Here is a 26655-nt window from a genome sequence, read left to right as displayed (position 1 = left end):
TGACTTTCACAGTTAAAAATAGTAATTTCCACCCGGGATATTTAAAATGGATGAAAACTCCAGCCACCTAGGGCCCACCCATGCTTTATTATGTCAATGTGCTACGAAAGGCAGATCAACAGGCACCATGCAAGGCAGGGACAGAGACAGGGGTCTATCATCCACACTGCTACATATCCTCAGCAAGTACTCACATGTATTTTGACTTGCCTGTTCCCAGACACTTCGGTGGCCCCCACACTTCTTGCCATGCTATGAGCATCTGGCCTCTGCCGACCTGCTCTCAGCCTCTTCCCTTCATGGCACTCCACTTTGCTTTAAACAATAAACTAGTCGCTGCTAGCTAACCAGATTTTTAGGGTGGCTCCCCAAGAAGTACAATACCTGGGTCTCAGTAGTTCATGCACGGAATATTTATATCGCCAAAGACTTCAGAAAAGGAGACAGAAAACCCCTTTTACTCTTGCCAAAACACCCCAGATCCCATCTGCTTTGCTGATTGTGCTTGTTCTTGGAGGTGTACAATGAATGGAAATCCTTGGGCAGAAAAGGGAAAGGCATTGCAAATAGAGGCTTCAAACACGGTTCGATAGGATGAAAGGGAAAATCACTTCTTCCTACAGGCATGTGGATTTTGTCTGATTTGTTGTTTTGTTTTTTTTTTTAACTTGGGCAAAACTGTTTGGTACCTTCACTGGAAATTTGGGATTCATTTCTACTACCAGCCTCACGGGAGTACTGACACTTACAACTCTTTTCCACACATAGATAAATCTCTGCCTATCCCGCCCAAACCTTTCACTCAGTAATATCTGGATAATTGCTGCCTAGGCTGCTCCAGCATCACGAGTTGAATTTTCCAGACAAGCAACCGAAATATAAACAGGTCTGAGAAGGCAAAAGGCAGTGCTGGGTCTGCGACAGGCATTTGCAGGGCATGAACTGGAGATCAGGGTCTTACAGCGGGTCCCGGAGCGACCTCAGTACAAAGCAGGTCCTGCGAACGGTGGAGGCTGAGGGAAATGGCAGCGCACGGGAGCACGACGGAGATCCCCGGCCGGGAGCAACCAGGGGCACCTCCTGCAGCAAGGGCAAGCACGGCACAGCAGATGTTTCTAATTGCAGTCTCATTCATCGGTGCAAAAAACTATCCTCTAAACTGCAGGGTCCCTCCTTAATCCAGCAAAACGATCAGCTCACGTGCTGGTCTCCTTTCCCACTGCTCCACAGCCCTGCAGCTGAATGTCAAAGCGGCTCACCGATGACTTACTAACAGCCCAGAGTATCGATGTGCTGAGAAAAGAATAAGCCTCAGGGACAAGGTGGGCTGAAGTAGTTCCCTGGCCTGAAAGGGGAACAGATGCTGTTCTCCCCCTACACAACGTATCCTGCATCTGCCTGCCGATGCTCTCCTCTTTCTAAGGGCTCTAAGAAATGAATATCATTTATCACCTTATCATTTATCATCACAAATTAACTGAATATCAGATTCGTAGAAGCTACACCGCTTTTATAATTAAACCCACTCTCTTCCCCTCTTTCACTTGATCTGGAAGATACAGAACAGTTCAGCATGGCTCAACGTGCGTGAAGTGGCCTGCCAGGGAGTAAAGATACCTGGCTGAAGGAGAAACGCCCTCCTTTCAGGCAGCGTGGAAGAAAGAACTTCTTTTAAATCAACTTTTAGGCTTGTCCAGTTCTTATAGCAAGCACTGCAAACGATACTAATCTACGAGTTTCTTTCAAAGCACGTGGATAAATGCTCTGCTAAACCAGATTACCGCTCCAGGACGGGCTGCAATCAATAACTGCATAAAACAGGCAATGGTGATCGTGAGAGTGTGCGAGAGGGACGCGGCCAGCCGCCAGCGCTCAATTCACTGGCCGGTATCAGCAAGCAGGGCAGAAAGGAAACTGCCTCAAAGATACTAAGTTCATAAAATTTTAATGAAAAAACGTTGCTAGAGAAATAGTCAAGACCCTATTAATGTCCTCACTGACAGGAAGATTGACGCACGAGCTTGGCTTTATTAGCCGTGGGAGGATGCAGGTGGCATAGCGGTGGACTCGACACCACACTGTAAGCGCAGCTACAGCTGGAAAGCATCTTTATTAAATAAAATACAACCTGGAAGCGCACCCAAAGGAAGCCGAGCTGCTTGTTTCCCTCCTCGGGAACTGTCTTATACTTTTAATTTGGCTATACATCACTCACCCCCCAGCTTTTACTCCTTCTGCTCTCCTGAACCTCCATTTCCTAACGACAGCTCCTTAGTCCCGTGCCAGCTTTAGTGACACAAAACGAGAGTGAACCCTATTCCTGTCCTACCCCTGTTCCTCTCCCCCGAGGTTAGATTTGGATGCATGGAATAGTTCAATTACCTCCATACTCCTGGAATGTCCCCGCTAATTCATTTTTACCACTGTGGCATTTACTGAAAGGGAGGAAATCGCCACCTCAAGATTTCACTGCTGTTTAACTCCTCAAAGCAATTTCTTAATGTAATTGCATTTTCTTAAGGACAAAGAAAACTTTGTGATGCCACTTAGCCAGCTTTTGGAGAGGCTGTGTTAAAGGCTGCTGTAACTCTGAGATAGCGCCTAATTAATGGGCCTGCCCAGAAGACAACAGCTCCCTTCCCAGAAAAAATGCCGTGTTTTGACGTTGGTATTTGCTCTATGTCAGAATGAAAAATGATGGAAAATGGTGGCCTTTTAACACTTTAAAGATTATAACACTCATTGGAAACAAACAAATAAAACAACCTTGACCCCCAAACCTATGAGGATGTTTCAGTATCTGCATGCTGATTCAGAGCAAAATCCAGACTTCTATTCCTGAAAATTTGGCTTTGGAAGATTACAGCCACTTGTTTCCACCTCCAGCAATTCAGGTTTGAATAGCTCTTTTTGTTTTTGAAAGGATCTTACCAAAACAACCACTGTGGCTGTGGCGCTGCCTTTAAGCGTACACATCAAGATCGCACAAGCCCAGGTTCACCAAGCTGCTGGATCTAGACATTGAAATAGAAGCAGTTGTTCTAGCCTGTATAAATAGTTATTAATTACACCATTCAGAAAAGGTGCCCAGTAATGAGGATTTCTGTGCGAGATCAAACCCTTTCTCTAAACCAAGTAAAGCAGAGACTTAAAAATAGTGGTCTTTGGCATTGCATGTAAATGTCCTAACCATTACCCTGTGGCTTGGTGTGAGTCTTTCTGGAATAGTGTTGGAAAAAAAACAAAAGAAACCCAAGCAAAGCCAACCCAGTTATCAGTTTCTAAAGCTTTTGTGACACTTTAATCCACCGCCAGTCTTTGCTTTGACAAGATAGCTCACTGAAAACATCATATTAGATCATCTAATGAGCTGGGGGCTATGACAGGTCCACTTGTGATTTTGAACATACCATAATTCAATTGAAAAACAAAACAAAACACGCGCTGGAGAAAATGTATCTGCTGCCCTCTGTAATGAAATGTGAGGCTCCCTAAAAATAAATCAAAGCAAATGCAATCACAATACATACACTGATAGTCCTAAGAACTGCAGTATCCATTAACGATCATTACTACCAAGAGGAAAATAAGACAGTCCTGAGCAGAATATTCCACAGGTCTGCCCAACAAACAACCAGTTGCTGGATTTGGGTCATTTTTGCTGACCTGCATACATGTTTTGGAAAGCGCAGGCACTACAGAAAGCAGGAATACAACAACAAAACCTCCCAAAACTGCTTCCTTCCCTTACTCACCTGAGGGATTCAAAAGGGAGCAAACTATTTCAAAGGAAGAAACGTTGACAGAGAGCCCCGGCGACGGAGGCAGCAAATAACACTGGAGACAGCAATGGAACAAAACAGCCCCCGCAGAGGAAAGCAGGCGATCCTGGACAGGGGACACAGCAAACGGCCACCAGCGCTGGTGCATGAAGCACCTACCCAGCTGCCCCGAGCTCTCCGAACATGCTCGGTACGACCGTCTCCAGCCCCTCACACACAAACCTGGGTCCACCAGGTCTGAGAGAACAAGGTGCAGAAGTAGAGAAACGGAGCTGAATAAATCTTGTAAGCTAAGATTTCTGTACGTCAGTGCCTACTGCATTCCTGACTCAAAGACCGAGACTGAAAAATGGACTTTGAACAATTCTGCACATTTATTTTTAAAAACCTTTGCCTTAGTCTGCTCCTTGAAGGAGGCAGAGCTGTTAGCAGCAATCAGGCTCACAACAGCTCAGCCTTCCCCCCTGTGAGAGACGAGGGAGTCCCTTGCCCCCTTTGCCCATGGCTCCCACTTCTTTCCACCCTACTTCTGCTCACGTGCAAATGTTGGGAGGGATTTGCCACTGGAATTATTTTTTCGGTGATGGTGGCGTGAGCTCTTTGAGTTGGTTTATTCAGTTTTTCCCTATGATGAAAAATGCTCTTGCACAAAATTAAGGCCACCGTGTTTGCTGGGTGCTGCCTCTTTCGGACATCCTCTTCTCTGAGTTGCTCCAGCCTGGCCAGCAAACGGGCAAGCGCAACATGGGAAGAAAGGAGATTCCACCTTCCCACCCACCTCTGGCTCTCAGGGACACTGAGCTATGAAGAGCCAGGAAAAAAAATCAGATGCCGCGTAGACACAACAACAACGGCATTTGAACCCAAATATTCCAATGGCGCAGCTGGGCAGGTACGAGTCGGCCGCCTTCCTACGCTGGCGTCTCCCCAAAACAGCCTCGTCACACACCACGGTGCTTCACGCCCTCCGTGGGGACCCTAAAAGGGATACAGCTGCTGCGATGCTGCCGAAGCAGAGCAGTATCACCCCAAACCCGAGCGCCTAAGGTAGGAGGCAGGAGAAGGGCTGAGCCCTCCCTCCACCTGCCAGCGGCCCCAGAGCCAGCCCCGCGTGAGCAGCGAGCCCCAAACCTCAGCCACGGGGCAGCAACGCGAGCAGCCACGGGGCAGCAACGCGAACAGCCACGGGGCAGCAACGCGAGCAGCCACGGGGCAGCAACGCAAACAGCCACGGGGCAGCAACGCGAGCAGCCACGGGGCAGCAACGCGAGCAGCCACGGGGAAAGAAAGAGTTACGAGCTCCTGAAAAGAAAAAAGCACACAGCATCCCACGTCTTAAACGTGGCTGAGGCCAAACGACTCTGCATTTTCGCAGCCGGCATTAAACCAGAGACTTGCTCTGAAATGAAACCACTGTGGGTAGATCTGCCACCACACAACAGCGGAGGGCCTATTTTTGAGCTCATCTGTATTTTCCTAGTGCTGATTGCTGTGAATAATTTAATCCCCATTGGGAAGACTGCTAATAAGACACTGCCTTTCGAATGAAACGGGCTCTGCTTGTGAAACTTGGGCCTGGATTTGTATTCAATTTCAAATAAATAAATAAATAAATAAATAAATAAATAAATAAATAAAATCGTCTCTGTTTCTGGGGCTGTTTTTCGGGCAGCCAGATTTGTCTTCTGTGTCCATCAATTTTATGCAGAAGGGAATAAAGTCCAACATTTAATTGTTTTCCTCCTCCCACAGGATTCCATAAAATGTTATGTTATTTCTTCTAAGTCTGTTTTCTTCCCCCAATGTTTTACACATAATTGCCTTTTTATTTTCAGTAAATCTATATATTGCTATTCTCTTTCTTCCAGCTGTTTCCTCTACTGTTCTTGTTCATCTACCCTCTCAACCAATTTTATCAAGCTCTGTTTTATCTCCAAAATTGAATTTTCAAAGTTATTGAAGAAATATGTTTTCCTCTATTTTCATTTCCTCTCTGAACTCCACCAGGGCTTGTGTTAGATGTATTTTGGAGCTCTGCATAGTTAGTGGCGTTGCTGGGTTTATTCTGCCTCGTAGCTATGAAAAATGTACTGGCATACCCTTCCTGAATGCCCTGTGTTTTCTTTGCTTTTCCCACCATTCTACTCCACAGATCTTGCCCTTCTTTTCCACTAGGGATGCATCAGCCAAACCACAGGTCCATTACACAGATACCAACTGTCTTCCATGATTTGTAACTGGAGGGGAAAACATCTCATTTCACCTCATACCGTTACACCCAGCTGATATGCATTATCTCATCTTAAAAGATTAGGTACTGCATAATTTCAGTGAGTTGGAAAGCGTAGCAGATATCAATTAACTGAACCGTAACGTGTGCCTTAGGATACTTTTCTCAAAACCTCTGGGCAAGAGTAACCTTTCTTGATCAGAAGATGAGAACGGACTTTTATCAAACGTCTTTATCTTACTTAAATAATACAGAGACCCGTAAGGTTAGCCCACAGTGTTTGTTTCTCCACCACTGGAACTGGAAGTATAACAGGTTCCCAGGAAGGGACCAGCGTTTTATACGCACTTTGTACCTTGCAGACGTGTTGCACGCCTGCAGAAGCAGGGAGGAACCACATCTTCGACATTTCTGAACATTTCTGTAGAAAGCCCCTTGTTTCTTGCTGCTTTTCCAACTGTAATATCTTATTTACAAGTGTGTCACAAGCTTCTCCTCTAAAATAGGCGCTGCACACAGGAACACGAGAACGTAAGACTGAAAGAATACCCGCTGTGACCAAGCCACTGCCCAGCTACCATAGCCACCTAGGCTATAAACCGTCCCATAAATCTCACCGCTGTCACGATTAAAAATCTGCATGTATTTATGGCCGATTTGTAGCTATGTATTCTTGCGTCAGTGTTGGCTTTTAGAGCTTTAAACAGTTATTTTCCCTCTCTGTCAGCCCCACGGCGTACATTCAGAGTGCAATTTCCTCAGGAAGATGAAACATGGCAAATTATTACAGTCTCCTCCTGGAGCATCAAATCCTGCTTTGCACATGTTCTGTTTTGAGTCCAGCCATCATGAACGCGCGCTCAAATGCACAGATGCGGTCTCAATGCTGCCTTACGGAAAGGCTCAGAGGGATATTTGTCTTTACATCGGGCATACATTGGGTTTTCATGCCAGCAATACCTCGGTGATCCCTAGACAAACTACCGCAGCCAGGCAGACCCTTCTCTACACGCATCCCAAACACTAAGGAACAACCCAAGTTAGCAATACATTTGCCAAGAACAACAGCTTTCATTTTAACCTTTGCATTTCTGAAATCACCAAGGTCCTTTCTATACGATAACTCTATTTCCCTCTACATGAGCAATGCCTCCCAGGCAGATTTCTGTTAAAGCAGAATGATGTAGGTTCAGAATTTGTCTGCTGCTGGGCTTTGAATAATTTTACTTTTGAGAATCAGAAGTAAAAGCCTGGACAAAGTGCAAGAGTACTGCAGATAAATTGCTTCTGGCTACCCCAGGACAGCTTTGGTGAGTAACTGGAACTGCCCTGGGGCATGTGGACCTTGCTGCACGGCATCAGCAACTTCCATCAAAACATGCCCATCTTTTGTGCCATGGCCATCACCGAGACATTAAATATAACTGTCCCCTGGACTGCTTTTTGAGGAAATCCTCCCTTCAGAGTAATATTTCTCTTTCAAAACCTATCTGTTGCTGCTCCTCTCTGAGCCAGACCCTTTATCACTTGTTAGACACACCTGAACTCACTGTTTCTACCAAGATACATATAAAACACAGTTTTGTAGAGTTAATACAAACGGATATTCCACATCTCCCTTGCCTCAAAATTCATTTAATTTATCAATCTATAATGACCAACTCTTCTTGTATCATCGATCTTTGTCAAACCAATGCTACAGTTTACACTACTTTTCCTTTAACTTCTTCACTTAAGTTATATTTTCTTTTGAAAGTTGTGCAGAAACTTGAGGTCAGGCCTGTTCTTGCTTGGATCATATTTATTTTACTTCATCTTTACTACAGGGCCTATCTTTGCCATTCTCTGCATCTGACTCAAACACTAGTTAGGAAACTTTGCTGCAAGACCTGAGACCTCATGAATCAGTTTGTGCAGCAATATGGACACCCGGAATGCCTCATCCAAGCAAAACTCAACTCCAAAAGTAAAGCTTCATGAGTCTTATTCTGGTAATTTCTCCTTTCACATTCTTACTGACATTATTCATCCTGTATTTGCTTCCTGAGACAGTGTCGTCCAAAACTGAAGACCATTTCCAATTACTGACTTATTTTGGGCACGTTTAGATGATTTTGACCTCTACCTCACTCTCGCCATCTGGCTGCTTCTTTCACTGATCCGGTGCGTGCAGAGATGAAGACCCTTTCAGTCCCAGGTTTTCTTAGTCTGTAGAAGGCCCAACTCCAAAACGGACCCTGGACTGACTCTCCTCAGCCGGGCACTTTTGAACCTCTGACATTACTTACTTTGCTGAACCTCCCCTATAAACTGCTTCCATGAGCCAAAGCCGTCTTAAAGCAGCCATAGACCCACTTGCGGTGGGAATCCCTTCCAACCATACCCAAAGTCTCATTACTGGATTGGCAGCGAGCCCACCTAAGAATCCTAGTAACTAAAATTCAGAGGAATTTCAGTGCAAACATAATTATCCAAGACTACATGACAGAAACAGGGAGACACAGCACCACCACCATAAAGTCAGCGCATCTGCACTGCGGTAGAAGGGCTAAGCTCCTCTGCACCCCGTGAGAGTTCGACATCAGCCTAAAATAATCCCCCGATGAAGCAAGTCACTGCATGAACAGCAGAAGTAAGGAACCCTGTTTCTCTTGCGCTTTCTTCTCCTCTTCTCTGTATGGATTCTCCGGTGCTAAATGTAGCTTCTGCAATGGTTTTGAAATGGGGAAACAGATGAAGTCTCTGTACTCTGTACTGCCATCTATTTTAATTTAATGTGCATGCTTGAGCTTTTTAGTTCTCCGTCACTAGGAAGAAGACAGTTAAAATTGCGTACCAGACTTAGAAAGGTTTTATAAAAAGAAAGAAACAAGAACGATACCATCCAGATACACAGCAGCCAGACACAGAACACAGTTTCACACACACACACACATACATGAAGAAGAAATTAGCCTGCTTCAGTCTAATTATAAGCGAATTACAGGAAGCACCTCTTTAAAGTGCAAAGGGAGAGAGGCAGTCAGGCTACAGTTTTCCTCCCTCCAATAATGCCAATGACATCACACTTGGAAAAATCCTAATGTAGCTGCAACTAATGGGGAAATACTATCCTTGGACACCTGAAGTACAGAATACTTCTACAGATTAGTCAGAAGCTGGATGGAGATATGGGTATGCACAGAAAGTGGACGCTGGCCCCAAAATATCACTCACCCCCTCACAGCAAATGCAGCAAAGAGCGGCGAGCGTGCTCTCCTCCCCAGAAAACACCCTCTTCCAGCAAGGTTAAGCTGTAACCTCAAACCTGTAACCTCAACCTCTCCATGCACACTCAGCACGCCAACCACGCTCGTCCTGGACTGTGCCACATGGCACAGCACCCAGGGGAGTGCACGTAGGTATGGCCTCAGGTATGTCAAGTGATGAAGATGATATTACCACACATATATGTGCAATAACAACATACACGTACCAGCACACAGAGCTATCTGAGGTAGTTGAGAACTGGGTGCATTTTTTAGCTAGAAGCGATCAGCAAGTATACATTGTTGAATTTCAGTCTGACGGCGCTGATTATATATCAGACATGGATAATTTTTTTCTCAGAAACCCTTCTTGATTTGAAAAGAAAATCAAGGCGGCCCTTAAGAGTAGCCATACTGCTAATTTCCTCCTTTTGCAAAAGAAAAAGAAAAGCAACTATTAAAATTTCTTTTCAGGAAGGCTTTATGAAGGACTAGTCCTAGACTAAGCAATATCCCAAGGGGCACAAAGTTTTGAGCTGGGTCACGGCAATCATCCTGCATAATATGTCTAAGAGGAATAAGCTGCTAATTACCAATTTTCAGAAACAAAGCTGTATGAGCTCCTGTGAAGGAGTGTGATTAGAGGATTAGTGAGATATGGCTGGATATGTACAGATTTGTTCTGTGTGAGTGTCTGACATGGCACGAACGGCACAACCCAGGGAAGATGTCTCTCATTCATTTCTGTAGATCATTTAACATCAATGTTCTTACTCTAGTTTGCCTTTTCACAGTCAGCATGTCTACATGCTGCCTACACACTAAAGCACATTAATGTTTTGATCCAGGATCAAGCTCTTATGGGTTAGACTGAGTGCCTCAAAGACATGCTAAGATGAAAATTAAAATTAAAGGGTCATAGGCTCATAGCTCCATATGGTTCAGTAATTACTAGATGCATGCAGGAGGAGGAGAGGGTCAACAATCTTTCTAAAAACTTTTCATCTCATAACTGACATGACCTGGTGAGAGGGAGCACAGCCAAGAGAAGACCAGGCTGCTTTTGTTACTGGTTCTACGTCTTCATTTTTTTTGACCAACAAAATCAGACTGGTCAAACGTAGGTCCAACAGGAAACTGGCTGCCACATCCAACATCATGAGCCAGGTTATACTTTAAAGAGAATCACAGATTTGATTACACCTGGCCTAATTAACAGCAAAGTCAGAAGTCCAGCAAGGATTCAAATTAATTTCTTCAAGGCAAATATTAATTCAACTGTTGACTTGCGGGACCAAATTCCCTTCTGGCTTATATGAACAAAACACCAAAATCACTGGAGCTATCTCCATGTTCACCACTAGAAAATATGGCTTTTGTATCTTAAAGATATACACCAGTGCAGCAGAAAATGGCTTAAAATAAACTCATTCTAGGTTGATGATATTAAATTAAACAGGATGTTTTTTCCCACCCAGGATTTATTTTGCCTTTTTCTTTTGAGACGTAAATCTTCTGGTCCAAAGAAAATGTAAGTAAAATTGTGGACGCACTAAATAATGGCCGCACTAAAGAAATTCAGGGACAAAATTAGAATTAGATATGTCCAAAATATAGGAGGCCTCTGTGGATGTCTGAACTTATTATAAAGTCCTTTTGTCTTCTTTCTCCTCTAATCCATTACAGACAGGAGACAGTTTGCTCTCTTAATGAAGCTGAAAACAATAAATATACAATAAACAGAACTCACACCAGTATTGCCTCTTCCACGTTGAGCTTTGATACTCAAAATACAGCAAGAACTTACAAGATATTTGTGAATAAAATCAGTGGCTTTCTTCAAATATGCTTGTAACGTAAGTAATTAGGAAAAGAAACCAGTTGGCTAACTGTTGTGTGGGCTTTAAGCTCCAACACATCGCTTCGGTTGAAAATTTCCAGCTCAGGCAGTCAGACACTAAGGACTAAAATGGCAAAAAGCACAATTAACTGGGCACATGCACAGGCTGAACTTCACACTCGGGCGATACAACCCTGTGAAGAGCCTAATGAAACAGGAGGTACAGAAGCAAGGAGGGAGATGGTTGGAACTTCCATGATTAGCACCTTCAGGAACTGCAAGGTCAAGTGCTGATGGCTTGGTTGTTTAACAGTCAGTGCCTGAGAAGTCACAAATCTGGGGCCTTCCAGGCTCCATGAAAGACTGGAATGAATTTTAATCTCTACGCGATTAAAGAAAAAAAGCTGGGACTGCCTCGAATCAGGCTGAGGCAGAGGTCATGAATAGGACAGGGGCGACTTGCAAGTGAATTGACCTCGACATTGCCGTCAACTATCTTTTTTGGGAAGAAAAACAGCAGCGTGTAACTCAGAGGCTCTGATCTCTATCTGGAGAGCAAAAAGCCAACCTAGGTCTGCACAAAGGCTATGAACAAAAGCACGTGTAGCACGTGTGAACTTGACTTGTGGTTACTCTAATTTTCCTGGTGGCACTATGCAATACCAACAATTTCTTTGCAGTTAATTAGAAAGACGATATATTTTCATTCCGCTTTAGAGCCACGCCCCACAAATAATGTTTGGTACGGAAGAGCCAATGTCTTTCATTCCTTTGGTGGAGTAGGATTTTCTAAAAGAGCTGACTCTCCTCAGATGTCAAAAATAATTCAGACCTGTAGGAAGAACTGAGCTTAAAAGAATGTAAAGAGTACACTTATATTCACACTGGAGGGGCCTGGACAAGCATCAGCCTAAAATAACCACTGAAACCTCTAGAGAAAACTTGTGGGGAACCAGGGAAGTACAAGAAAGCTATCCAATGACAAACCCAATGCTACCTTGAAAACAGGGGGGGTGGGAGGAAGAGCTGGAGAGCTACAGCCCAGACACCTTAATTTCAGTTCCCAGAAACGTTCAGCAAAAAACAATCAAATAATTTGTGAGCGCTTGAAAGATAACACTGAAATGAGTCACTGTCACTAGGGATTTGTCAACAGCAAATCATGTCAAAATAATCTAATTTCCTTCTTTGAGAGCGTAAGAGAGACAGAGGTGGTTGGGGAGAAATCGCTGATATCCTGCATCTTGGCCTGAGCCAGGTGTCTGATCCTGTGACATTGCCACAAGCCAGCCATAGAAGTGCGACCCAGAATGGTGGGGAAACTTGAGCACAGGGTGGCGTAAAATTCATCAGCCAGCCATGCTGACAGAGCCCTTGCCAGAGGTTCCTGGCCAGATCCGAAGCCCTGGGGTCTGGCTCTATCCAAGCCAGCTACTTGGACAAAGAAAAAGGACTGGACAAAGCATGGAGAACCATCAGGTGGGAAGGGGGTCTCCAAAATAATGCCTTGGCTTCACAACGGATCACAGCTGAATGGGAATCAGCAGTGTCATGCTGCTGTGCATCAGTCTGCGATGGAGGAACGGGTCCACATTGCAACGCTACACCTCTCCTCTGCCCAGCAGCCACAGGCAGAACGGGGAATAGCTGTGCCCAGGCTTGGAGCTGCACTTCAGGAAGATGGGGGCTAACCTCAGAGAGTATGGATGAAAATAGCAATAGTGATCACGTCTAGACAACTCGGAGTATACGGAAAATCTGCAGGAAGTGGGTCCATGTAGTTCAGAGAAACCTGAATGTTGACAGGACAACAGCCTAACTAGGTGAGGAGCAACCAAAAGAGGACAAACTGCTCTCCATCCCCACTGCAGGTTGGACAACGAGTAAGGGGCTTCAACTGTACGAACAGAGGTCTGAATGAGAAAGAGCTGTAGGGCAGAGATGGGACAGAGAGCGTGTGGAGGCTAAAGAACATTAATAGTTTTGACCGATGCCTCTCAGGAGCCCGGCAGGGCTGTTTTAGGGCACCTTCCACCAGTGCACCACAGCCATGACACTGACAACTTCAGAAACCCCGACGTATGCACACATTGACAAGAATATCTTTTTTGCTAATATAGCTTTACAATTTCAACTCCCTCCAACAGAGCGAGACGTTTGGTTTTCCGGGTTCAGAGTTACGGAGCTTAGCTTGGAAAGGATAATAAAACCCAACAGTCTCTCTTTTCATACCACCAAAGACTTAAACGGAGGAGATATGTAGAGATGCACAGTTTTCCCTCTGTAGCTCTCAAAGTACAATGGCATGTATTGAGGATACCAAAGACAATATAGGGAAAACACATCTAATGAGATCATTCATAAATAACAGGCTTCTTCACCGACAAAAGTGCTTGGCATGGTTTTACGTTGTACACCTAAACACGTCGTAATTGCCCTTACAAAACAAGCTACAGAAGAAACTGCATCTGTTGGCCTTCCCAGTGCAAACCAGGACCTCCAAGAGAAAAAATAACTATCCCTCGTTGCAGAGGTCCGTCCCTTGTTGTTTCATTTTAACAAAGAGCAGGCGGTGCTCGTGCCCCTGCCCCCTCTGTGTGCAAGCCACAAACAGGAAAACGAGGATAGATAAGTCTATTACTTGTTACAAACAGCGTAAAAAGGAGAAACTGTGCCAATAATAAATATGAATGATAAAATAAATCTGAATAAGCTGCTACACCTTGAGGGAAACAGTCGATTAAAAGAGGGATAAAAATGGCTTTATTGATAAGAAAATGTATTAATGGGCATAGTAAGTACAAAGGAGGCTGGAAAAGAAAGAAATATATATTAGTTGTGAATGGTTTGAATATATTTTCAAGGGCCTGAACATAACAATTCCTCTAAAAAAAACCATAGGATATGCCTCCTCTTTGTTTACTCTTCAGAATTTTTATTTACCGACGCAATAATAAATGAAAGGTGTGAAATTTCCCTTTTATTATGTGGAAAGCTTCTGAATATAAGGAGGAGAGCATGAGAAATCCTGTTAGTAGGAATTTTCTGTCATAAACTTTCCTCAAGAAAGCTGCTTGTGCAGCTCACTAACGCTGCCACCAGCCCGCAAAGACCCTCCACGGCCGATGACTGTGGTCCCCACAGCACGAAACTGAGGTCAGAGCGGTGCGCGGCATTGCTGCTTGATAACAACAGGCATGATTTACACCTCTTTGCACCAAGCAGAATGGTGCTCCCCGGAAGGGTGGTGGAGCTGGGCAGCACGGCAAAGTGCACGGAGCACAAGGTTAAATCCATACCCCGGCTAAGCCGTTGACACAGAAGATGCACAACCTACGTGTCCCGTGCTCTTTGAAACCCTTCGGCCGCTGATGCTGCTGGCAAGACTCCTATCGTCTTCAGTGATTTAACTCATAACGTGGTCTCTTTGCTGGGAGGAGAAGAGTACAGGAGGATCTCCTGCAACACGGCCAACGCAGATTTTTCCAAAGCCTGATGGGAGCGACCCAAAGGAGGAGGCTCTCCAAAAAAGCATCGCTTCCCCGCAGCCACAAAGATCCTCCCAGCTTTCACAGCATCTCAGTGACTGCTGTAATGAGTCCAGTGTCCTCTGGACTAGCTCCATTAGAAAAAAACTGATTATGTACCAGCACAATCAGGGTCTAATTTCATTCCTGCTGCTGAATGAAAAGAATGTGCCTGCTGACACCATTTTTTTCTCCACAGGTAAAATGATTTGCAAAACTTCACATTAACAGCAGTGGACAACACGTCTGAATAATAAAAATAAAAATAAAGTCTGCCATGAGGGAGTGCAGAGAAAGTGGCAACCTTTCTTTAAATATGTATATTGCCTTAAAAGACTCTATTTTATGAGATGCTTATAGTCACAAAGTCAAACATTTGAAAGTTAGATGGGAAGATAGTGATTTATAGAGCAAGTAAGTCGTAACCAGGTACATGATGTAACACAGCAGCATTCACAGAAAGAATTAGTAACGCACCTATGTCAATCCAAATAACCTTAAACTTTTAATGCTTCACTTCACAATCATAGCTTTAATTGAAATGCATATTTCTTTTAATTATGGGAATAAGTCTCCTAAGTAATATGGGACAACAAAAAGGAAATATATTTACTTAGCACCTTCTTCAATTAAAATGGCCAATGGCAAAAAAAATAGCTGAATGGCCAACTTAATTATTCCAGTCCACCTTTCCATGAGTTGGTTGGTTGTTGACTTTGTTACTCCCAGTTCTTGTCCTACGAGAAGGGCATTTCCCTGCTTGGCAGGCCTTGCTGACCGTCTCTCCTCCAGCAGAACCGCTGGAGTCCTTTCGTGATGTTTGCTGACCTTTGTGGTATTTTTTTTTTCCTAACTCCTTTTTTTTTTTTTCTAACTAACTGTGACATTTCTTCTCATTCTGCTGTTTACCTTATTCTCGTGATAATTTCTGGGGATTTCACTGAACGCCACAAGCCCTAGTAAAGAGTTTTATAGATTTCCCTCAATCCTTTTTGGTTGCAACCCACTGTGTACATTTTGCCCTTTGTTTCGTATTTCTTAACTAGTTATTAATTGTGAAGCTGGTCCCTCTTTTATCACAGCACAGCATAGTTTCTTTAAAATAGGACATGGCCTAATGCACAATACAAAGCCAGAAAAAAACCTTTGCTCTTGAAAATACCATATGTAGGAAATAAAGCTCCATGGACAGTCCACGGTCCATGCTGGCATTCCCATTTGCTCTCAAAAGCCCATGAAAGCCTTTCCAAGAAACAGCCAGGTTTTTTTGGTTCATTCCAAGAGGTGCCACGTATCTGGCAGCTGTGCAAGCCGACACGCTAACCAACGTGGGTGCTACCAGCTTTTCCTCCCCTTGTGTTACCTCTGACAGGATCCCTCTGCGAGAACAGCACCGTCAGGAGGAACTAATCGCCTGTTTGCAAGTCAAGGGACTAACGCTTGCCTTGCCGAGGTGGGAGCAGAGCGCCGCCCGATTAGGCAGGACACAACCGTGCCATACCTCCCCGGTACCTCCCCTCGCCTCACTGCTGCAGAATTAGGAAGAAAGCTCCAATGTCAGTGTATCCTCCTAGAAATCATGAAACCAGTATCCTACAAACGAGAGCAGCGAGAGCTGCCGCAGCTCTGCAGCACTTCAGCACTGCCATGAAGTGGGAGGGAGCATCGCTCTGACCCTGGAAGCTCCTCACCCCGAAAAAGCCCTGAGCCTGAGTCAGTCGGCAGCAGGATGTCCCTGGGTGTCCCAGACCTTCAGGGATACCAAATCTGGATGAAGGCCAGGGAGTTTACTTCAGTGTGTGCAGACACTCTCCTCCGTAGCTTCTCTGGTGCTGGCTCCATCCTGTTTCCCACAGATTTCCACAGCCTTTCCACCCCCCTGCGTTAGTCATGAAACTATTGGACAAGGCACCACCCAACAACTATTTATCCAATCCTAAAACCCATGTTGGGAAGAAGCGGGGTGAAACATCACAGAAAGGTGCTGGGCTCACTCAATGTACAAGAGGGGAGAGGCGCACGTGCAAGACCTTCCCGACTTTCAGAGGAGGCTGGAGGCTTCCTGCCCAGCTTGGTGGCATTTAGGATCAGAGCATCCATGTGCTCGAGGGGGGACGGACACCTTGTCCTTGCATTAGCGGGAAACAAACCCGAACTCCACCACATTTCAACCTACTGTTTATGTGCACTGGAGGTTTTTAGTGGAGCACAGATGCTGTTTGCTTCACGCTGATCCTCCCTCTCTTGAGTTTCAAGGGGATAGCCTAGCTTCACGGAGCTAACTTGAAAGAGGTGGAAGTACCAATACACCAGTGTCAGCAAAAAGCTACCATGGTTAGGAGGGTGCAAGTTTCTGTGAACAAACCTGAAAGAAATACTGATGGATTAAAAAGTGCCATTCTCCCAAGATTATCAGTTTGACTACTCAGATCCTGGATGCCATATCCAGGAGAAGCAGAACACTCAAAGACACCCTATTCTGATTCTTCATATTTTAAATATAGATATGCAACATTTACATCTACTCCCATTCCTCCTCTCATTCTCACTTCTTAAAAAGCCACAAAACTTTTTGTCTAGAAGACTGTCTTCGGTCTTGCCCTCCGACACTGCTGTGAACTGCTCTGTGGTGTAAGACTGTCTTCTACATGACCAATTGTCAAACAGAAACCTGTACGAATAATTCAATTTTTTCCAATAACATCCGTGGTTTTGCTTCAGGTTCTGGGGTACTCGCTGCCATGCTGTCTTTTGGAGTTTCTAACAAGAAAAAGATACATCTCAGGAGGTTCTCCCAGCGACTACAGTTTTAATATAAATAAGAAAAAATTCAAATTATATAATTCTCATTTACAATTTTCCATGTTGCCAGTGTTTGTATATTCATTACCTCTCCAGGTGACTAGACACACATTGTCTTTGACCTTGCTAAATGTCAAAAAGCTCCTAGCATTCTGCTTTGCTCATCAAGCCGTCAATTATTTCCATACATTTTTCCTCCCTTGCTCCGTACAGATAAATTACATACAAAGCCATAATTGCTTATGCACTATGCTGAAATCGTTCTCCATCATATTTCACAGAAGATTTTATAGAAGAGATTTTGACCGTTGTTTTACATAAAAGCACTAAGAGAGTTTTATGGAAAAATTCTAGTTGAAGAACTAAGGAGCTGGGAACTCTACCCATAGGTTAAACACAAGGACAATGGGAACAGTATCTGGACCGCCTAAATATATATCGCCATAGGGCAGGCTGAATCTTTAGACTCGGGTAGGCAGCCTGTATCTGTGCCGTAAGAGAGCAACCCTGGGAAAAACCTGCAGCCCAGGGATGCGGAGTTCCTCCGACACAAGACAGCAGGATGGAGAAAGCAACTTCAGAGAGCAAACCAAAACGTTAAAGGCAAATGGGAGCAACATATATTTTGAAGTTTTAAAGTTGTTAACGTCATTTATTAATTCCCATACTCCAAAAAGACATGAAAAATGGCCCAGAAATATAAAAGGAGCAAGGCCCGGTTCTAGCCATCTTTTAGCCTGCCCTCTCTCCCATCACAAACTGCCTAAATCAAAACCAAATCCTATCTACAGAGAAGGAAGTCGTTCAGAAAGTAATAAACCAAACAGTCTGGGAATGTATTGGATTATTACAACAGTTGTCCTGAATACTAATCAACTCCTTCCACTCAAATCTTTAATCATAAGGAAAAAAAAAAGGTATAACTGTGATGTAAATAAAACAAATGTAACATGTAAATACTGATTTCCTTTATCATTTCAACCTGCTTAAAAATAGATTTCAGTGCTTATTTAAAAATAAAGACATTTTCTCCATTCAAGTACTCTTCTCACCTATGGAGATTCCCTGACTACCCCCTTTTTTAACACATTTTCATAGTCAAAACCTTATAAGCAGATTTGGAAACGTAGAAGGTCTCACTCTCCGGGAGTTCTACTTGCACTCCTGATCCCCACTCACGAAACAATACCATTATCTTGCCTGGCTCTGCCCAGCAATACAAATTAATAACTTGGAGTGCAAAAATCTTCCTAAGTAATGAGCTGCTGTCACGGCCCCGGGAACCACAGGGCGCTTTTCTCTGGAGCTGGAACTCACTGTGAACATCTCCAAACTAGAGCAGCGTTCCTGGTCCCCGTTCCCCTTTCCCGCCCGTTCCCACTCCCTGCAGGGCTCCGTCCACCCAGCTTCAAAAAAAAAAACCAAACATCCGTGGACTCAGTCTGTAATTCTCCTGGCAAATTATTGCAGGGATTAGCCACCCTACCTGTTAAAAATTTCTCATAATTACTTTCCTAAATCTCCATGAGTTTTAAGCTCATTAATTCTAGTTCTATTTTGGATGGAGAACACTTCATTCCTTTCTTTTGCAACAACCTTTTATTTCATTATTAATATAATATATAATATTTACATATAAATATTCCATATAAATATTTCATCAGGCACATATTTAGACAGCCACAGAATAGATATGGCAATTTTTCTGAGCTGCCAAATTGCCTGTCTAAAGCATAAAAGATTATTTTTTCTCATCCTCAGCTGCAAATAACATCTAGAAACAAAGCAAAGCGGACCCAGTTCTGAACTCTCTCCTGCCGATGTAAAACCCGAACAACTAATTTATGCCCCACTGATACACTCCAGATTTGCAATGATGCACCTGAGATCATAATTCAGCCTCATATTTCTTACTAATTAGCTCTGTTCCATTTCAGATATAATCCCTGAAGAATGTTCCCCTTCAGCGTGATTTCATTAGTTGTTTAGAATTTATTGCCGCGTAGGAATGACATACATAAACTGGAACTCAAACTGAAAGGAAAATTCAGAGCATCACAAGGTGGCAAACTGCTCTGCCAACCAGGTTACCATGAAATATCTTTGATGTTTTAAGAGGCTTTACAAGTACTTGGAGACCAATGCCTTTGGAAAACAGTTTATATTATAAACAATATTTTATGTAACACCAAAGTAAAACCGGAGCATAAAAACGCAAGTCCAACATGCAGCGATGTCCACTGTGAAAAATGATTCTGTCCTTCCTGCTATCATCACTTGATAAGGTACACGATGTGAACATTTGATTATATTGTACCTGATGGCATTTTTATTTCCAAGCATTCTCTTCCAGCAGTAAAAGTGGTGCATTTAAATTATTAGTGGATTGCGTCCTGTCTGCCAACAACAGGTATTTATTTATTTATTTTAACTTTTATTCATCCCAATTTGCACACAGGAAAACGGTCGGTGCTGCGAGCAGGTGGCAGGGCTCTGAGCATTGTCACCACACGTCATTCCCACTTTCCACTTGACTGTCTTAGTGCCCTTCTGAAACTGAACTGGGACAAGCCCCCTTTAGGAGCACATGTCTGGAAGAGCCCTTCCTTTTCAGATGACACCCTCTCAACTCCAAGCAAGAAAGCCACGTCCTAGAGACCTTCCTGGGCCCACGGCAGGAAGGTTCATGGCTGGCGGGGCTTCTGATGGATACCCCAAAGGCAGGCACAAGCTTCAGCAGGAGCTGGGGCTCTGTCTGGACCAGCATCTTTCATCTTTGAGCACTAGCTTTGGGGGAAACGAGCAGCGCGTCTTTCAGCACCAAAACAACAATATCAACAGTGCCGTTGCACGAGCACCGTAAGTCACCATGGGCCAGCACAGGTCTCTAAACAGTCACATACGTGTCTCCTCTGCCCCACTCAGCATCCCTTTCCCACTCGCAGGCACGCAGCAGACCACACTTGGGAGATGAACTAGTTAAACGCTGGCACAGCTGCTTTGCGAGGCTGATTTTGCACGGTTAGCCCAGCCCTCCCGGTAAACTGCTCACGTCATTTAAACCTGCTGAAGGGATCCTCCCGAACCCAGCAAATGACCTTCCCCATGCAAAAATGTGGAAGGAAGATACAGAAGGATAAAAGCCATTCTCTGAAGGGCTCATACATTGACCACGCTATAGATGACAGCACATTCAAAAGAGCCCAGTCACGGGTAAGAAACAGGCAGAACGTCCCTGCAAAGGCAGGCGCAGAGGTGCTGGCTGCACAGCAAACCAGGCTATTTAGTGCTGCCCGCTCCTCTCCAGGGCAGAGACGCCAAGACAACATCCATGGGTCCTGGGAAAATCTCTGCTCTCCAAATGCTGTCTCTGCTCGCACAGCTCTTGGGGAACCCGTGCTGGCAGGACTTCACAGACCAGGCTCTGCCGATGACTTATCTACGATGACAGACCTCCCTCAGCTCTGTCCCTAGCATCACGACTAGCTTCATCCTTCTTTTATTCTGGGGGGGAAGGCAAAGAAGAGCGAGAAATGAATGCAAGTACTTTACAGGGTGGTCTTTTAGTCTTGTTCTTCCCCCAGAGGTCTTCTCTAATCTGCCATGGGAGGTGGACAGTAGAGTAACAACAGCGACCAAATCCCATGGAAGGTGTTTAGCTCTTCTTGCTGCTGGTGCTGCACTTCCATGATCCTAATTAATCTCTCAGAGAAAAGCTAGCGGGGCTCACAAAATCTACCAAAAAATAAAGATCAAAAACAGTAAAGCCCATAGCTTGTGATGAGTGCCAACACACCTAAGAGAAAACAGCACAGGATAAAAATAGCAATAAGCAAAGGATACAAGGTTTATTGATCAAATCAGATATTGCACGTCTTTCATTACTACAGCATCCTCAGAGTCTCGTCTGCAAAACCCCTAGGGCAGGAACTGTTGTCTCCATTTTACAGATAGGGAACTGGGACAAAGAAAAAGCATACCAGACACTTTCCTTAGGATAGGCTCTGCTGCTTTCTGTGGATGCTTCGCTCTCCATAGCCACGCAGGGAGCACAGGTACCTAACTTGCAGATGGTTAAAATTTTCAGTTAAATGCCTCTCCAAGGCCTACTCAATTAGACCTCAAAACAAGTATCTTCTGTGCTGTATTCTACTGTTGCACAATCACTTCAAGACGTGACAAGGATTGCATGACTCAAAGTGTACCGAAAAGCACACTGACCACGTCTTGTGCAACAGACCTGGGCTAAGAGAGATGAGTCTTCCTTTCCTTTTGGTTTCCCGTGATGCCTTTGCAATTTCCTGTTAGAAATGGTAGAATTTGACGGTAAACATGAAAAATCAAAAGTCTTAAACCACGACTTGAGGCCAAACTGTGACAAAGCACAGAAACCAGGCATTTTCCTAGAGAACTCATAGTCTGGGATCCTGAAAACACTGAGCATGGGGTTAAAGGGATGGCAGAGGAAAAGAGAGGAGAGGAGAGGAAAAGAAAAACTCTGTTAAAACTGGTCAGATGAACTGAGAGTGGGTCAAATTAAAAAAATGTCTTTCTCTTTGAATTTACCCTTAATTTTTCTTTAGTTTGAACCAAGGGATGTGACCTAGAGCAGCAGTTCCACTGAAAGATTTACCCCGTGGAGCAAAACAGACTAATACACCACTTGGGTGAGACAGAAAGTCCTACTCCCACAAGCAGAAACTCTTCTGACGCCCTAGAGAATGGGAATGTACCCAGCTACCAACGTCCACGAACGTATCTGCTCACACACCCACGCACCATATACAAAGTAAAATCAATGAGTTATTACAGAAATAAAAGTGTTTCATCAAATATTTTTCCCTGTTTATAACTGATACAAGCATTTAAAATAAATATTGCAAAATTACTGAAAGGAACTGATTTTTATGACAACTGAATAAATGCTACGCTGGTTACGGAAAATGATGCTGAAGTCGATGTGAACACACGTACTTTCCTCCCACAAGAAAAATAATCAAAGCATTACATAATATCTGCTTTGTCCATTCGTCTCCAAATTGTCACTTGCTAGGATCTGAATAAAGTGAGTAGAATTCTAAACAAGAACAGATTAAAGAAAAATCTCCTGTAAATACCTGTTATACTCCTGCTTATTATAACCATTTCCAAATTGTGTCTCTCCTCTCTTTCAGAATATGTGAACTGCTGCATCCAACGCAGCACTAAAAATACATAAAACCAGAGCTTTTTTCCTGCCGGTAAAATATTGTAAAATAATAGCAATCCAAGCAATGCATCCACCAGCCCTTGGAAGTCAGCGAGAGTCATCCCACTGGGTCCATCAGGGACTGGCTCACGGCCTGAAGAAGTGCAGCTGGTGGGAAGTCCACATCCATATCCTGGGAAACATTCCCCAAGACCCAGATTCAACCATCCCTTCCTCTAACATGAAACGCACGATTACCTCCCTGCTGAAGATAATAACAGCATCTGCTTAAAAGCTTTGAAATGGAGACCAGGATAAACAATGCAGAGCTCGCTGGATAAATAGAAGAATTTCTATGACTGCAAAAGACTTGAAATAAAGTCTTCCAGGGCAAAATGTGGGACACATCACAGCTGTTATACAGAGCCATGTCAAGAGTGCTTCTTGTTCTTCCAGTAACCCCCAGTGAATTGAGCTTCTGAAGATTAAAAAAAAAAAAAGCAAGCACAGCTGAAAATTACTTTTATTACCTGAAAACACATGAAACAGAGCTCCTTCTGGGCTCATAACACTCCCAAGGATTAGATGAGAAAGTCTTGGCACTGGGGATGGGATGGCCAGCTTGCCCTGGCCATTACTTTGTGGGTTTGCTGCTTCTAACTGCTGGAGTGGATTTACCTCCAGAGCTTTCCCACTGAAGGTCCTGCTTGCCTCTTTATTACCCTCCACATGCGTATTTGTACATGAACTGAATCACTTGAAGAAGCCTCCATCATCCACATGTTCATCACCCACGCATCATCGCAACCAGCCCAAACCAGGATGTTATAATAACCATGCTGGACTCTGCACAGACATACGGAAAAGATGATGTACACTGACAAAAAGAGAATAAACACTAAATGGCTAAGATGGAGGATCCGAGTGGCCAGAAAAAAAAAATATTTTCCAGTTCTCAGAGCAAATCGGTGACAGAAAAGGGGAAAGAAGCCACTTTCCCTCCTCCTTATTCATGAGGACCATTGCTCCACTGTTTGTATAGTGGTTCTTGTTCGCAGATTCACAGGGGACTCTGCGAATCAGCTCTTACTGAGTTTATTATTCATGTTTCCTCTCTGCCGTTCAAGACCATCAAGGCCTGCAACACCACACAGGCCAATCTTTAGTCCAAGCTATCCGAAAATCTTGCACATTATCACCTTTCTCACCCATCACTGTTGCTCTCTGAGGAACCAGTCTTAGTCAACCATTTCTATGAGCCACACTGCTGCTGTGCTCCCAACCCAGCATCCCAAGAGCAACAGGCTGGGGAGTATCACAGCAAGTTTTCACATCCCTGGTTTTCTTTAATTTACAACCGTACTGAGCAATCTTTTCTTGTGTTTTTAATGTTTGCAACGGATAGCAAAGACATGTCCCAGCAAAGTTGTGGTAGCCAAAATATACCACATCCAGCCTCTGTGCATACACCTGATAAACCGCAGCAACTGAAAACCCCTGCATTGGCTTTGTGCTGCTGCTCTTTGCGTTTTCCCCAGCATCGACCCCTCCTCTCTCGCACCGTTCATGCTGCGAGGGCCCAGGACATGGTACCACCAGCTCTGTCAGCCCTGACAATGACCTGTTCCCTGGTGGCACGTCCAGTTACAGGACAGACTTGGGGCCCCGTCCACATATCCTACATTCTGCCCTTCCATGTCTTTCATCTTCTACCTTTTCATGATGTTTACCTTCAGTAAATCACCTTTTCTGTGCAGCTAAAATTAAACACCTGTAATGATGACGGCTTGTTATAGGAGATCTGAAGGAGAAGCTGTGTGTCATCAGGCGTAGTCCTAGTCATGATAACCGCAAAAGCCATCATCAGAATAACCACGATCCTAGTAATAATGACACGAGTAAAAATTCTTGTCTCAGCAAGGGCTCCCCAGTGCTACCACAGCTCTGAATTAAGGCAGCTCATGCAGGCTGGTCCAGCCCATTCATACAGGAGCCAGTCATCCCTACAACAATCCATGTGCTTTAAAACTGCCATCCGTAGGAGGCTAATCCCCCGTGATCCTTTTACGCTCTATAGGGAAAGACAGACCTCTCCGGAGGATGATCTAAGATCCAAGCCATTTTCTGCAGTCTCTAGAGACGGAGCCAAAGACGCCTCTGCTCCCAATTCAGATACATCAGTGCAAGTGGGATGAAGCCAGTCCTAATGCAGATGAACCCACAACCAGGAGAAGCCCAAGCAAGAAGGCTCCAGCTTGCCTGCAGGCTTGACTCTCAGGAGGCTCTTGGTGTCATTAATCCACGTGAGTGCTGGCTGGGACAGAAGCATGCTTTGATAAAAAGCTGTGCCGGCGCACCAGTAAATAGCTCTGATGAAAGCGCTGCAGATACCACAACATGTAATCAAGTGCATAAATAATTTGTTATACAACAGACCTTGGAAAAAACAAATCAGTTGATTATTAGTAATAACTATGTATATTGCAGCATCTTATCCCTGGAGGCCCCAAAAGAGGTCAGTTGTGCTGAGCACAGAACGCTGTTACAAAGAAAATCTGCCATAGTATTTGGGCATCTGAAACCAGAATAAATGAGGGCTGCACAAGTCACTTTATAAAAAAGTGAAAGTAAGTACCAACAATACAACAGACACATGAAAGTCATCTTTATCAGATACACAGCAACAAAGAATGGTTCATTATTTCCCATCAAACCAGACTTTTCATTTTCCAATAATAAACGCCGAGCATTTCCAAAATAATTGATTTCCCCTTACGTTTTCCTTCCCATTCCTGATGCTGATGGTTCACATTCAGAGTCAGAGCAGACTATGCAGATCCGCATGCAAATCAGCTAAGATGGAACAGCTCTTTCTCTCATTTTTTTCTTCTTGTTTTACACAGTATCAACAAATGAGATCCGTATCAGATCTGCGTTTATAGAAATGTATCCTCCTACCTCATGTGCTTGTTCCTATGTCAAGAAATTTAAAGCTAGGTGTTGGGAAAATAATGATTGCCTCACACTTTTTTTTTTAATATAAATGATACTCCTATGTTATCTTTACTTCTGTATTTACATTAAAATCATGGATTCAGGGAACTACAGAGCCAAACAACACAGCATCAAAAACGTTAACAAGCATAAGACTCTTGCTGCTGTGTATTTAGGGGAGAAATAAATCAACTTCTTTTTCTCAGCAAAACCACACAGAAAGAAAATAAGGGTCTACTTACACTGTACAATGAGCTGTACCAAAGCTTCTCTGGGTTTCACATTAAACCCGTTGTATTGGCTGGTCTGGCACCTGTAGGTCCCCGTCATCTCCCTGGACACGTTCACTATCCTCAGGATCCCATCATAGCTCTCTGTCTGCATCGCCCCGTCTGGCATCGCGACCTCCTTGTCCGCTCGGGACCAGAGAATGATGGGCTTGGGCTTCCCTGTCACCTGGCACTGCAGCTCGATCGTGTCCCCTTCCCGGGTGACCAGGGGTGACTTTTCTTGAGGAACAGTCAAATTGGGTGGGACTTCAAAGGAGAAAAAGAGACAGTTCAACAATTAGCATTACAGAGACATCAGGTGGCTTTCTTGCTTGTACAGTCATAATGATATATGAAGAATTAATTTATACACAGACAGCAATGCATAGTGACTAGATATATAGGAAGACTATGCAATGCTACTATATTTATGAGACAAGGTGCTCAGCTGCTTGAAGTGGTTAAAATAAGATTTAACAGCCCCAGCTATGACACTTATTTGCCTCCCTGTGCGTCTCTGACATGCCAATACGCTGTACCAGTGTACATCAGCACATTTGGCCCATCGGTCGCAGCTAGCACTTTATCACTGCAAGTTATGGCTTTCCTTTTTATGAGTATCTGGCACTAAACCCCCTTTTTTATAACAGACTAGCTGCTGATTTTATCCAGCTCGTAATGGTTGCGCAATGAGGAGGAATCGTGCCAATTCAGAAATCAGCTCAGAATTCAAGATCTGAAACCGAAATGCAGTTGGCGTCTTTCTATCACAAGA

General features: G+C 44.1%; 1 protein-coding gene across 1 annotated transcript in view; it reads right to left on the bottom strand.

Moving 5' to 3' along the window:
• The window catches only part of MDGA2 (MAM domain containing glycosylphosphatidylinositol anchor 2), a 397387-nt gene that overhangs the window by 107499 nt on the left and 263233 nt on the right, over window positions 1–26655 (bottom strand). The window contains exon 8 of the mRNA XM_076345813.1: window positions 25854–26147. Within this exon, the coding sequence (XP_076201928.1) occupies window positions 25854–26147 (294 nt within the window). The remainder of the gene's footprint in view (window positions 1–25853; window positions 26148–26655) is intronic.

This window comes from Aptenodytes patagonicus, chromosome 7, assembly GCF_965638725.1.
Source record: "Aptenodytes patagonicus chromosome 7, bAptPat1.pri.cur, whole genome shotgun sequence".
Taxonomy (NCBI): Eukaryota; Metazoa; Chordata; class Aves; order Sphenisciformes; family Spheniscidae; genus Aptenodytes; species Aptenodytes patagonicus.
Note: the sequence above shows the minus strand (reverse complement) of the source record. Positions and strands in the feature narration are given on the sequence as shown.